Source organism: Solanum pennellii, chromosome 11 (assembly GCF_001406875.1).
Source record: "Solanum pennellii chromosome 11, SPENNV200".
Lineage (NCBI taxonomy): Eukaryota > Viridiplantae > Streptophyta > Magnoliopsida > Solanales > Solanaceae > Solanum > Solanum pennellii.
Genome location: NC_028647.1, coordinates 9,711,852 through 9,725,849, shown reverse-complemented (window position 1 = coordinate 9,725,849; position 13,998 = coordinate 9,711,852). Strand labels below are relative to the sequence as shown.

The following is a 13,998-nucleotide window of genomic DNA, read 5'->3' as shown; positions in this document are numbered from 1 at the left end:
TATTGATAGCCCCTGTTCATTATGTTCCCTTAGATCACTCATTACGCACTTATCTTTTCCTCTCTCTTATGTAAAAAAAGAAGAAGGGAGAGATATTGAAAGTTCCGAAACTTATTTAATTTATTTGTCTGATTTTATCATGGGAAAATTATGTGAGATGGTAAATTATACTAAGTAATTAATTAATAAGGGTATAATTTAATTTATTTACTCTTAGCGATTATTGTTTCATTTTTTTGCCATAATTAATGGAACTCACCGCCTATTTATAACCGGTAAAAGATTTTTTTATGATTTTCTATATATAATTTTATACTAAATTAATTTTATATTTCATATCCCCATTACATCCCTTTCTCCTAAAATCACTCCTCCACTCTATTTTGAATTTCAAATTTAGGAAGATTTTACGTTCTTCATTCGGTCTTTCTCTCAATTTTCGCAGGTAATCGCCAAAATCAATCCATGAATCTATTTTTTAAAAAGAAAAATCCTTTCAACAACTGTATATGTATTATACTTCTTAGTTTTCATATTTTTTTTTAAAAAAAATCTTTTTTTTCTTATCAAATTACGTGTTCTTCAAAATCAGAATGGAAGATTCATCTCTATCCGTAAGAATTACTTGCTTGAATATAGTGTATATAGTTATTTGTACATCGAATTATTATATATAAAATTGATCAAGGCATTTGTGGTGTTATCTTCATATTTTAAGTTTTTTGTATATTCAACTAGTTATATATGTATATAAGTAATTACTTTAAAAATTGATACAATTATTTGTTTTAAATCACAATTTTTTATATTTTACGTTATTATAACTGCTTGAGGGATTTGTGTATGTACAAGTATTATATTCATATTTTTATTTATACATATATAATTACTTGTATATGTATATGATAATTACTTTAAAATTTGATACAAATAAAACAATTTATATTCATTTTATTTGCATTCGTATATAACTTTGTTTATACATATACAATTTTTTGCATATTTTTATATTCATTTTATTTACATTCATATATAAACTTTTTTTATACATATACAATTTTTTGTATATTCAACTAGTTATATATGTATATAAGTAATTACTTTAAAATTTGATACAATTATTTGTGTAATAATTTGTTTAAATCATAAATTTTTTGTATTTTACGTTATTATATACAAAACTGCTTGAGGAATTTGTGTATATACAAGTACTATATTCATATTCTTATTTTATACATATACAATTACTTGTATATGTATATAATAATTACTTTACAATTTGATACAAATTAGACAATTTATATTCAATATATTTACATTTGTATATAAACTTTATACACATTAAAGAGTTTAGTTTCCCAGAAACAAGTTTGTATAATCTATTCTATCGCTATAGAATTCTTTTTTGAGAAAATATTTGATTTTGAATGTTTAGCTTAAATCATGAGATTATGTAAATGTTTGTTACTGTATTTACACTACAACAAAAATAACTTTTAGTGGCATTAATATTGATACTAATAAAGAGTGCTAACGTCTTTACCGGCATTAGTTAAGTTCTATTAGAACCAATATCGCTAAAGGCTTTAGGGACATATGTAAAGAGTGACAATTGCCGGTAAAATACACATTTAGCGGCAATTAAGAATTAAATACCGCTAATGGTTATTTTTATTGTAATGTTAGGGCTACTGTTACTATTTGATGGAAAAGTAAAATATAGTACGATTTTTAAAAAAAAAAATATTTTATACAAATTAAAAGCTAGATAACAAACTAAACAATTCTTATAGAATGTAATCATGTAAACTATAATCATATTATGTTATTTCATAAATTCAATTTGTCATATATAAAATTTTCCCTATTATTAGTTATAGTAAAATTTAAAAATCAAAAAATCTTTTTGAACGAGTATATTTTTCTCTATTCTAATTTAATTTAAGTTTCCAATAGTGACACATATTTAACTTATTTTAAATCAAATATTAAAAAAAACTTTATATATATTAAGACGAAGAAAATAACTAAAGATATATAATTATATTAAATTATTTTTAAATTTATTTATAAAATATATCATTTGAAAAATTAAAATTAAAAGAATATTTATTAAAAGAACTATAAAAGAATAGTAAAACAAATAAAACTGAAATGGGGAAAATAACAAGGCCTTAAAAAAGGCGGCCTTTCTCACTTCCACTTATACTCCCTCAATTATATGTAGACCGTTACTTTAATATACAAAATTATCTCAAAATAATTCTTATTTCAAAAATTTAAATATTAAAAACTTGTTTTTAAAAACTGTTAAATTTTACAAAAATATCTAGTACTAAAAAATAAAATAAAATTAAAACGACAAATAAAATAAAACGAGAAAAGCATTCCTCCACCCACTCACGCCGCATCCCATTTAAAAAGTAAAATAAACTGAAGTAAAAGAAGAAAGTACAGGTGGTTATAAGATCCAAGTGCCACGTAGCATACCCCATAGGGTTACCTAGTATGAGGTGGCAACTATTCACTTCTTTAGAAGCAAATAAATAGGGCTACTCCCTTGAGCTCTTAGTTCCTCTTCATCCATTCTAATTCACTCTCTCCATTTGTCTTTCTATCTATAAAAAAAAAATAACTTTGCCTTTTCTCCCTCTTTTTCCTCTTAAAAAAGAAAGAAGAAACTACACAAATGCCTATTACAAGCAAAGAAACAACAACAACAATGAATGCAACAACACTAATGGATGAAGAAACAAACAAAGACTTCCCTTTTATCATGTCTTCCTCGACTTATCCTATCACCCTTAAGGTAAATCATCTTTTCTTCTTAAATTTCGTGTCAGGTTAAATAATCATTTCTTATATATATATCTTTTAGTGTCTAAAATTTCGTATCAAGTCAAATAAATCTAAACTAAATAGTCATTTTCTGTATATTATTTACTTTCTTAAATTTTATATCGGGTTAAACAATCATTTTCATATACTTTTTTATTATCTTAAATTTCATATCAGATCGAAACCAAATAGTCATCTTCTATAAGATTTTTATTTTTCTTAAATTTTGTATCAGACTAAACCATCATTTCATGTATGTTTTTCATTGTTTTGAGCTTCGTATTGAGTCAAATAAATCACATTAAATAATTATTTTCTTAAATTCTGCGTCTACATAAAATCTAGTATAAGAGTCAAGTAGTAGGAGAGTGAAGTGGGAAAAAATAATACTGTACTAAACATGATTTGACATGAAGAAAATTGACTTGTCTATGTCTAATAATTAATAATAACAATAATGGTGTTGAATTATTTTTGCAGTTCATGGACATAAGTTATAGGATAAAACTTGATAACAAATCAACAAGTGGTGGAAGCAACAACTTCATAAAGATGTTTTCATCTAGCTCTGGGCCCACATCATCATCTGATATCGAGAATCCAACGGCTGTAATTCATCAAGAACGTACCATCTTGAACGGAATTACCGGCATGGTTTCACCAGGTGAAATCCTAGCCGTTCTTGGACCATCAGGTAGTGGTAAATCAACGTTCCTTAATGCACTCGCAGGTAGACTCCATGGACACACCTACACCGGAACCATCCTCGCAAATAACCGGAAACTTACTAAACAAGTCTTAAAACGAACCGGGTTCGTTACACAAGACGACGTCCTTTACCCACACTTAACGGTTCGAGAGACTTTAATCTTCTGTGCCCTCCTCCGATTACCAAATTCACTGAACCGAAAGGAAAAAATAACCGTCACCGACTCGGTAATCACGGAATTAGGGTTGAATAAATGTGAAGATACGATTATAGGAAACAGCTTTATACGTGGAGTTTCGGGCGGTGAAAGGAAGAGAGTGAGTATAGCTCATGAAATGTTGATAAATCCGAGTTTATTAATACTGGATGAACCGACGTCTGGTTTAGATGCGACGGCGGCGTACCGGTTGGTGTCGACACTGGAGTCGTTATCAAAAAAGGGGAAAACGATAATTACGTCGGTTCACCAACCGTCGAGCCGTGTTTTTCAAATGTTTCACTCGGTTTTGGTTTTGTCGGAAGGAAGGTGTTTGTATTTTGGAAAAGGAAATGAAGCTATGAGTTATTTTGAGTCGGTTGGGTTTACTCCATCTTTTCCCATGAATCCTGCTGATTTCCTCCTTGATCTCGCTAATGGTACGTACTCTCTTCTACTCCAATACCCTCTTTTTTCTTTTAATTTATTTATCTGATGTTATGCCAAAAGTTTAAATTAATAAATTATTTTTTGTAATTGATTAAATTTAATTTTAAGTCAGTTTTTGATTTCTTTGACGAGATAAAAATCAACTAATAATAAGTTTGAAATAATTTAAAATAAGTTAATAATCAAAAATACGTCTCTTTCTAGTTTTTATTTTTTTGACTTAAAGAGTTTTTATTTTTGAAGTCAGTTTTTGGCTTCGGAAAGTGTTCGACAAATATAAAAAAAATAACTTACAATAAATTAAAAATGACTTAAAATAAGTTAGATAATATTTGACAACTTATAATAAATTAAAAATAACTTACTAAAAATAAGGCTCAATCTAGTTTTTTTATTTTTTTGACTTTAAGAGTTTTTTTTTTTAAGTCAATTAAATGGGCTGTTAATTAGGTGTTGTGTTATGTACATGTTGTCTGAATTTTATTTAGGGCAGCGACACATAGTTTCTACAAAAGATGTGGTTTTGATTGTTTTCTTATTAAGAAAATGAGAGTTAGTGATTGATTGATTGAAAGTTTATGAGGTACGTCTAGACTTTGGTCTAGTAGTAAGAGTGTAATATTTGTTGTGTGTGTTAAATGTGTATGTATTACTAATGTAAAAAAATAGTAATAAGTAAGAACTTGTGCAACGTAGATGTATGTTTTATTTATTATTTATTGAGTTTTAAATTATGCGTAAGAACAATATGGTGATTAGGATAATAAGGTGATTGATTAGTGGTCAAGATTAAGAATATAGAATGTGGACAAAGTTAATTAGGGTTTAGGGCCCCTATTGGTGTTAGGGAAGTTGAAATTTCTTTTTTGGTGTGACAACTAGAAAATATCAACTTCCAAGGGTATTAGATGGTTTGTATAATTGGTGTGATAATGTTAGAAACATTAAAAATTAAACGTTACTATAACTGTTAAGGTATATGAAAACAAGTAAACCATTAAATGTTCCAATTTATTATGCCTATGCAAAACTGATCCAAAGGTCCTAAAGTAGATATGGATCTATGGGCCACTTTCTCCTATTCACTATATATAGATTTTTTTTTACATCTTTTATTTTTCATTTTGAAAAAATCCTTTTATAAAATCCTTTTTCCTCTTGATCTTCTTTTTTTAATAAATATATTTTATCACTAGACAAAACACATAGCAACATGAAGTGTAAGTTTAACAAGATAAAATATAAGTAAGAGGAGCTACGTCTTCCCTTATCGATTCTAATAAGATAACGACTTTCTACTGATTAATAGGCATGGAAGGAAACTAAATATTCTATGGAAATTAACTTGTATTTAGGTGAAGATTAAGGACCCGCTTGGTATGAAGGATTAAAGAGGTAATTAATTTCAGGATTAACTTTAAGATGAGCGTATCTCATGTTTGATTGGATAAATTGTAAAATAACTTTTTCTGAAATTATAATTTTATTTGGGAAAAATCATTTTTGGCCAGAGAATTTGGCCAGAATGTCATAATAAATATGTTATTTTATCTTCTTGAACATTTTTACACTTTTACTTTTAATACATTTTAATTTTAATAAAAAAGAAAAGATCAATTTATTTTAAATAAAAATAATATTATAATTTTTTTAAATTTGTAATCAAAATCTGCTATTAAAGATGAAATGACAATTCTAAAATAATTAATTCAAAAATAATTAATCCAAATAATTTGTTTCCGACTAAACGACCCTTGCGTTACCTTAAGTGGTTGTGGTGGATTATGACATTGATCATTTTAAATGGAAAAGGTGGTAACTTTTTGTTTTAGTGGATAACATTCATCATAGGTACGTACTAAAATTTGAATCTTGAGAAAGTTCAAATTGGTGGAACAAGCTATTAAGTAAAAGTAAAACAAATATCAACCCTCCACGTGTCCTTTCATCTTCTTTTTTTTAAATGCTACTTGGTGATACTTTTTCTTTTTTCTTCCAACTCAAACCTTATTCTAAAATTCTATTAAAAAGAAGAAAAAAAAGGTGGCATCATTGGATTAGGTTTATAATAATTAATTAAATCAAACACACCTGAGAATTATTTTAATATGATAAATCATTCCTAAAAAGTACTTGATGCTAATTGCTATTTTTTCAAGTGGGGAACCACTGATGGAATATATTTCGTTTTATTTATAAGAATTTTGACTAACATTTAAAGATTTAAACTTTTAGTTTAATATATCGAATTAATATAATTTATTTGAAAATTTATCAAATTGACTTTCAAAAAACGCAACATAACAACTAAAAAGTAACAGGTAAAGTGGACCCTGTAGTTATTGTATTATGGCATTCTTGATTATGAATTAATTGCTGAAGAACAAATACCTTAACTGACTTTACTTTGATAGGGATGCTTCAGTACTAGGTCCTTTATTTAAAATTGGCTTTTTAATAGAAAAACAAAGAGAAAGAAGTTTGTTATTTCAGAGTTGACTATTAATATTTGAAAAGAGTTTGATAGTGACATGTTATGGTTCATCTTGATAAGAGTTTTTCAATCTTTTTAACTCTGTATTTCTGCTCTTTGTTGTGGCACCCCTTAATATCTCATGAGTAAATTCTTAGATAGCCATCACTTTATCATCATGGAGAATTGAAAGATTATGGGAAACATGATGGCATAAGATTTATTGATATGAATGGCCTTGAAAAATACTTGGGCTTCATAAGATGGTCATATTGACTTATGATCAGCAGAGTCAGAATTTTTATTACGAAAATTTAGAATATAAAAAGTATCATATGGTAAACCATTACCTAAGGTTTTTTTTTTTTGGACAAAAAGGTGTCAATTAACTCCCTTTGGACAAGTGTAGCTCCGTCATTGGTCATTATGGTAGAAAACATCATCTTGTTTGGTTAAGTTTTTAAGAAAATGTCAACTTATGTTTGTGTTAAGTAATCAAAGGAGTAAAATATCATGAAATAAGAGGTAATGGTCCATAGGGTTTTTTAGGTGCAGATATTATGGTCCTTCTCTACCATCCTTTCAATATTTTAGAACATATATAGCTAGTTTTTTTGTGCAGGATTTGTACCAATTGTGGTCCTTCCCTACTTCAATGGAGGAGCACAATTTAGAGATACTCAACCTTCCAATAAGTCATACTAAGTACCTTTGTGGTCAATTAAGTGGGTGCAAACTTTAGCGACCAGGGTTCAAATCATGATATAAACAAATAATACTACTAGCTAGTTAGTATGTAGGTGATTTGTCCATTTGTCTAAGATTCTGCGGATAAAATCACTTGATATATATATTGATGGAAGATAATAATTGGCACCGATTGAAATAATCGAGATGCAAATAAGTTGACAGCAGATATCACTCCTGAAAAAAAAAAGGTGCAACACAACAATTGTCTCAATATCAAATCATTTTGTTTCTGGTTATGGGGTCAGGGGTTCTATCAACATTGGGTCATACTCCACTAAGAATATTGATACTCCATTCTTGAAAGAAAATTTGTTTTCAAAGTACTTGCAAATCTTTGTTATGGATTTTGAGGCTTTGTCATTGCAGGGTGTTTCCATGATTCTTGTTTTTCTATAATATTCTCAAAGAATAGTTTAGTGTGGGGACATATCACTAAGCTAAAGTTATTAGTTCTAAAGTAATAAATATAGCATAGAAACTATTGTTGGACTCCACTTTGACCTGCTTTCTTCTTTCTTTTTCATATTAGTTTTGAGGCCATAGTGCATATGCAATACTTTAGAATATTAAACAAAACATAAAATAAGGTTTGCTCCTTTTATTTGATTTTTCATTGGACAACATGTTGATAACATGGATCAAATTAGAGAAGTGTGACAACATTGCTTGCGTAGATTAGCATCCATTTATAATATGGGACCAACTAAATTGGTACACATGAGCATTTAACCCCACTCCCAAAAAAGGAAAAGGAAAAGAAAAAGAAAGCACCTCAAAACTCTTCCTAAACTTTGTTGTATTAGCTAGGGCTCCACATGGATCTTTCCCTTAATTTAATCATATGTTGTTTTGTTAATGACTCCACCATCACCCTTTCAAACTTTTATCTATAGACATATATATTATATATTTCACTTATTTCGATTCAGTTTAAGTATCTAAGTTTGACTGAGCATAGAATTTAAAAAATAAAGGAAGATTGTTGAATCTTGTGATTTTAAGCTTATTATATATAGAAAAAGACACCCTTTTTGAAACGTACCAAAAAAGTAGTAAGACAATTAAATTGAGGATGTAGTTTGTTGGATCCCTCCATGTGTTGTTGTGTGTCATACTCATAATGGGATTACAATAGAATAGCACATGGTTTGCTATCTTGTTGTAGGCTAAGAGGGTAGGCATTATAGTTAAGGTTCTTGGAAATCTTGGATGTGTATATTTAATGTTTTATCTGATGGATCAAAACATTTGAGGAAATTAATATAAAGCTAGAGCATCAAGATCTCCAAGGACTTTTATATTTATTGGCTAAGATAGTTTCAACCCTTCTCTACTTTTAGCACCATTAGTTCATAATATATGATATTTTTGTCAACTACATAAAATAAATATAAAAATTGATGTTGTTGCTAGTACAAAATATTAAGGGGCTAATGTGAATTGATTCTTCTTGCTTTATAAACCTTAGCCAATTTCATTGTATGTAGACTATAGTAATTTGTTAATGATATTCACTTATAAGTTCAATGTTTTATAATCATTTGACTACCTTTAAGTGTAGTGGTACATGGTCAAAGTGCACCTTAGTTGATAACTTCTTTCTCTATATAGATATAGATGTTATGCAATAGTAGTAATAGAGAAGTCCACTATGATTCAAGTGAATCAATTGAAATAGTTTAGAGTTTACTTCAATTATCGATATAACCCAAATCAAATTATCTAAATTTTTAAATAATTTGACAGACACGCAACAATATTAGGAATATAACTTCTTGGAAAGTTCATATCTACCTTAAAGTAAATCCATGAATAGTATGAAGACGATAAAATATGAACTGCCAATTATATCACGAAACATATAAAAGAGAATTGATAACTTTTGATTTATAAATGTGTCTTAATTATATATATACTTTAAGCTAAAATGATGAAATACACTTGTCACACTCGAACCTAGCCTCACTTTTAATCTAAAAAAATAAAATAATTGATAGGCATCTTTGATCTATAAAGAATTCTTTTTTTCTTCTTTTATCCACCTCCTTTCCTTTATTCAACAAGAACAATTCTTTTTCTTGTCCTACTTTTCTTTTGATAAATATTAACAAGTTCATAAAATAGCAACACGTGTTAGGGTCCTTTGAAAATCAATAAGCATTCAGATTCATCCCACCAAATTGAACTTTTTTTTTGTGTGTGTGTTTTTGTGAATAGTGAAAGAAGAAAAATAAGTAGTGGAGATGATGGTGGCCCCTTTTATCAATAGTAGTAATAGAGCATTATGTTATTTTAGTGGACTTCCACCCTTTGCCACCAACATTGGACAGCTTTAATTACTTCCTCATTACTACTAATTATTATTATTATTGTTACTTGCTAACTAGTACAACTTATTAATTAATTAATTGTCACTTTTGTTTTGCTATTAAAAATACACTTTGTAGAATGTGATACAAAATCCTTTTTCTTTCTTTTTGTAAAAATATTTTTGAGTGGGACTTTATTGTTTCTTCTTTTTTTATAGTCCTAACTTTAAAGATACATATCTACTTTTTTTTTTCCATTTGTAACATTAAGTAGCTTACAATTTGGGGAAGTATGACTATGTTATTGACAGGGTCAAGTTGATTTGATAAATTTATTATCAAATACTTGAATAGTTATAGATGTCTTTATTAGGGGGTGCCCCCTCAATAATTAGTTCTAGAGAAGTAGTATTCTTTGTAGCTGGACTTTGCCTTTATGGCTTTATGACCATCTTGCAACTAGCAATTTCTTTAATTTTATGATGTGATATTCCTTTGAATATCTAAAATAAGGATTGACATTGTCTAGAACCTAGACATATCAATTGTGGTATATAAATAAGCAAATTTAGGACTTGAAAAATCTATGTTTTTTGTTTATTAATAAAATGAATCTAACTTATATACATGGATAACTTGTCTCATTTTCGATATTACTACGTACTATTACTTGTTATCATGTTTTAAGTGACTTGAAAGTGTTAAGACTCTGTCATTGTATAGAAGTTAAAACTCTACGACTAAGCATATGTTGAAGTTTTTTTTTCTTCATTGGAATTGTGACTAAAGCTTAAACTTGAACAATGTAGGGATTTGCCAGTTTGATGGAGTAAGTGAGAAAGATAAGCCTAATGTAAAACAAACTTTGATATCCACTTACAACAATGTGTTAGCTCCAAAGGTGAAAGCAGCTTGTCTGGAATCAACAAACATAGTTCCTAAAGAAATCATGAACAAGGGAACCTATACTTGTGCTAGTTCTAAAAGAAGTTGCATTTCCGATTGGTTCAATCAATTTAGCATTCTCCTTCAAAGAGGGCTAAAGGAAAGACGACATGAGACGTTCAATTATTTGAGAGTCTTTCAAGTAATTGCAGCCTCTCTATTAGCTGGTTCAATGTGGTGGCATTCTGATTATAGGGACATACAGGACAGACTTGGCCTCCTCTTCTTCATTTCCATCTTTTGGGGTGTTTTCCCATCGTTTAATGCTGTTTTCGCGTTCCCTCAAGAACGTGCTATATTCATGAAAGAAAGAGCTTCGGGTATGTACACACTCTCCTCTTATTTCATGGCGCGAATTGTTGGAGATCTACCTATGGACCTTATCTTGCCTACATTGTTTCTTACCATAACATATTGGATGGCCGGGCTAAAGCCACAACTCTTGGCATTCCTTTTGACACTACTAGTCCTGTTGAGCTATGTGATAGTGTCACAAGGCCTCGGCCTAGCCCTTGGCGCTATAATCATGGATGCTAAACAAGCTTCAACCGTGATCACTGTCACGATGCTAGCATTCGTTCTAACAGGAGGGTTCTATGTACACAAAGTCCCAGCTTGTCTAGCTTGGATCAAGTACATATCAACTACATTTTACAGTTATCGGCTACTTATCGATGTCCAATTTGGCGAAGGCAAGGAGATATCAGACTTGCTAGGCTGCTCACGTATTCAAGGAAGTGACAGAGCTAATTGCAAATTCATTGAACAAGATATCATAGGCCAAATTCATCCATCCATGAGCCTTGGAATCCTTCTGATAATGTTTGTTGGATATCGATTAATCGCTTACCTTGCATTGAGGCGAATTCGAGCATAAACAAAGGGATAATATGGGAAGTTTCTGACTTTATTAGATGATGAAATGTGTTAGCTAGCTTTGTGGGAATAGTATATATAGTTGTTGAGTATTGTGACTGACAAAGCTGGGGAAAATTCGAAGTGTATTATAAGAGGGAAAAGTCCTGAGAGATGTTGTTATTTACTTGCACCTAAAACTGGTGGAAGGCCAGAAATTCATTGTTGTAACTCATATTGAGTACAGTTAATGGTACTCAAAAACAGAAGTTTCACTCCAATGAAATGGAAATTTAATTTCTTCATCTCTTATTCGATACGTGATTATTGAGCATCAGTAATGCAAGTATTAGTTATATCATTTATCAACTTGTATAATATAATACATCAATTTCCTCATGTATTAGCTATGTGAATTTTTAAATTATAAATTAAATATGTTATGTTACTTAATTGGGAAAATTAGCAATCAAGTTATAACATCTAACATATTTAGTCAAAATAAGGATGCTTCAAAATATTTATTTAAAATGTCAAAATGACAATATTTTATCAAATAAAGTGTATCCTAATATAATTCATTTACCTTTCTTCTATTTCAAAAATTAGACTCACTATTTGACTAAAAATAATAGATTCCATTACACTTTTCATTCGCTAAATATTTTTATTCAAATTTTATCATTTTTCTTTTTCTCTAATGATTCTTTCATTATTCCATATTTTCAAGTAACTTAAACCTTGTCTTTTTCTTAAATCAAAATCCTTCATTTTTTAAAGAAATCTTAGAAATCATTTAAAAGATTTTCAATCTTTGTCAAAGTATTGAGATACAAAAATATTTTATATATTTTGTATGTTGGAAATGGATCTGGAAAAAGTATTAGGTATAGAAGTGTCAATATTACGATAAATCGCTCAAAAATATTAAATTGGATCTGGAAGAAGTGTCATTTTCGAATGTCAATATTTAAAATATTGATAAAATTGTTGAAGATCAGGGAAAATAACTTTCTGACATGTTGCATTTTGTATATAAACTATCAAATTGTGTTCTTTACTGTTTTTTATTGTTTGTTGCATTTTGTATTCATTACAAAATCCATGTGTATCTTGCTAAAATTTGAGTTTTTTAGGTGTAATTTGTATTTATTTTGTACGTGGGGTTCATTTTAAATTATGTATATGTTTAAATTTGTATTAGATAAATAGTTCTACAAAAATTTGTATGTTATTCTAAATTAGGCTCCATGCAATTTTATTGCACTTTTGTATATATTTTACGGAAAAGGGCCTAAAATACCCTTAAATTATTTAAAATGGTACAAAATTACCCTCCATCCACCTATTTGCTCCAAAATACCCTTCTCACTCACCTATTGGGTCCAAAATACCCTTGTCATCTACCTTTTGGTTCAAAATTGACCACTTATTTAACGGTTTTATATTTAAACTATTTAAATATTTTTTAAAATATGTGGCGCTCAACTATTTGTTATAATTTAACTTATTAGTATAATTTATAAATCAATCCACCGCCCACCCATTACTAATTAAATCCCTCTAAATTAATAAACCTGCCACATTATTAATGCAAGCTACTGCCAATAGGGTGTTTTTAAAAATTAAGTAAATTATCATACATTCAAGTGGCTAAATAAAAACCACAGGTAAACTTAAAAGTCTGACTATGTTCATCTTAATTATTCTTACGTCTCAATTATGTGATGTTACTTCATAGGTAACTTTTTTTCAAAATAATATATTAAAGGTTTTAAAACAAATCATAAATATTTATAAAATTATATTTAAAAAAAGTGCATGAATTAATTCGGGATGTATTACTTCTTTACCTTTAATCATAAATTTCTAATTCAATTTTGAAAGAAAGTGTCCTCCTAAATAAGCGGCTCAACCTAAATTTAATTGGGGCTTCGATTCAGACTCGAATAATTTTGGATGTCATTTTCAGGAATCTATAATTTCATCGTGTTTTAGTAGTGTTTATGACGATTTTGATATTATAATTGGATTATTAATTGGGTTAGGTTTAGTTAGTAATGAGTGTGTAGTGGGTTGGGTTATAAATTATATTAATAAATTAAAATTACAACCAATAGTTGAACGCCAAGTATTTTAAAAAATATTTAAAGAGTTTAATTTTAAAACAATTAAAAAAGTGGTCAATTTTGAACCGAAAGGTAGATGACAAGGGTATTTTGGAGCCAATAGGTGGATGAAAAGGGCATTTTAGAGCCAATAGGTGGATGAAGGGTAATTTTGTACCATTTTCAATACTTCAAGGGTATTTTAGGCCCTTTTCCGTATATTTTAATTATATGCCAACAAGTTTTGTATTTTTTGTGCTCATTTTATATTTCAATCTCATTTGTATTTCTTTTTTACTTTGTATTAATTCTAATTGTGTTCCAACAAGTTTTAGATTTTTTTGTGCTCACTTTGTATTTCAATA

At 28.8% G+C, this 13,998-nt stretch overlaps 1 protein-coding gene across 1 annotated transcript; it reads left to right on the top strand.

Moving 5' to 3' along the window:
* Positions 1-2,581: 2,581 nt before the first annotated feature.
* Positions 2,582-11,837, top strand: LOC107005152 (ABC transporter G family member 25). Its single transcript, XM_015203661.2, has 3 exons — positions 2,582-2,809; positions 3,319-4,183; positions 10,535-11,837. The coding sequence occupies exons 1-3, from the start codon at positions 2,690-2,692 to the stop codon at positions 11,545-11,547; spliced, it is 1,998 nt and encodes a 665-aa protein (XP_015059147.1). The 5' UTR covers positions 2,582-2,689; the 3' UTR covers positions 11,548-11,837.
* Positions 11,838-13,998: the final 2,161 nt, after the last annotated feature.

Bases quoted from the DNA above. Each gene is read 5' to 3' on its own strand.
- LOC107005152 (XM_015203661.2), top strand. From the start codon at position 2,690: ATGCCTATTACAAGCAAAGAAACAACAACAACAATGAATGCAACAACA. The intron at 2,810-3,318 runs GTAAATCATCTT...TTATTTTTGCAG, and splicing joins CTTATCCTATCACCCTTAAG to TTCATGGACATAAGTTATAG. The intron at 4,184-10,534 runs GTACGTACTCTC...TGAACAATGTAG, and splicing joins CCTCCTTGATCTCGCTAATG to GGATTTGCCAGTTTGATGGA.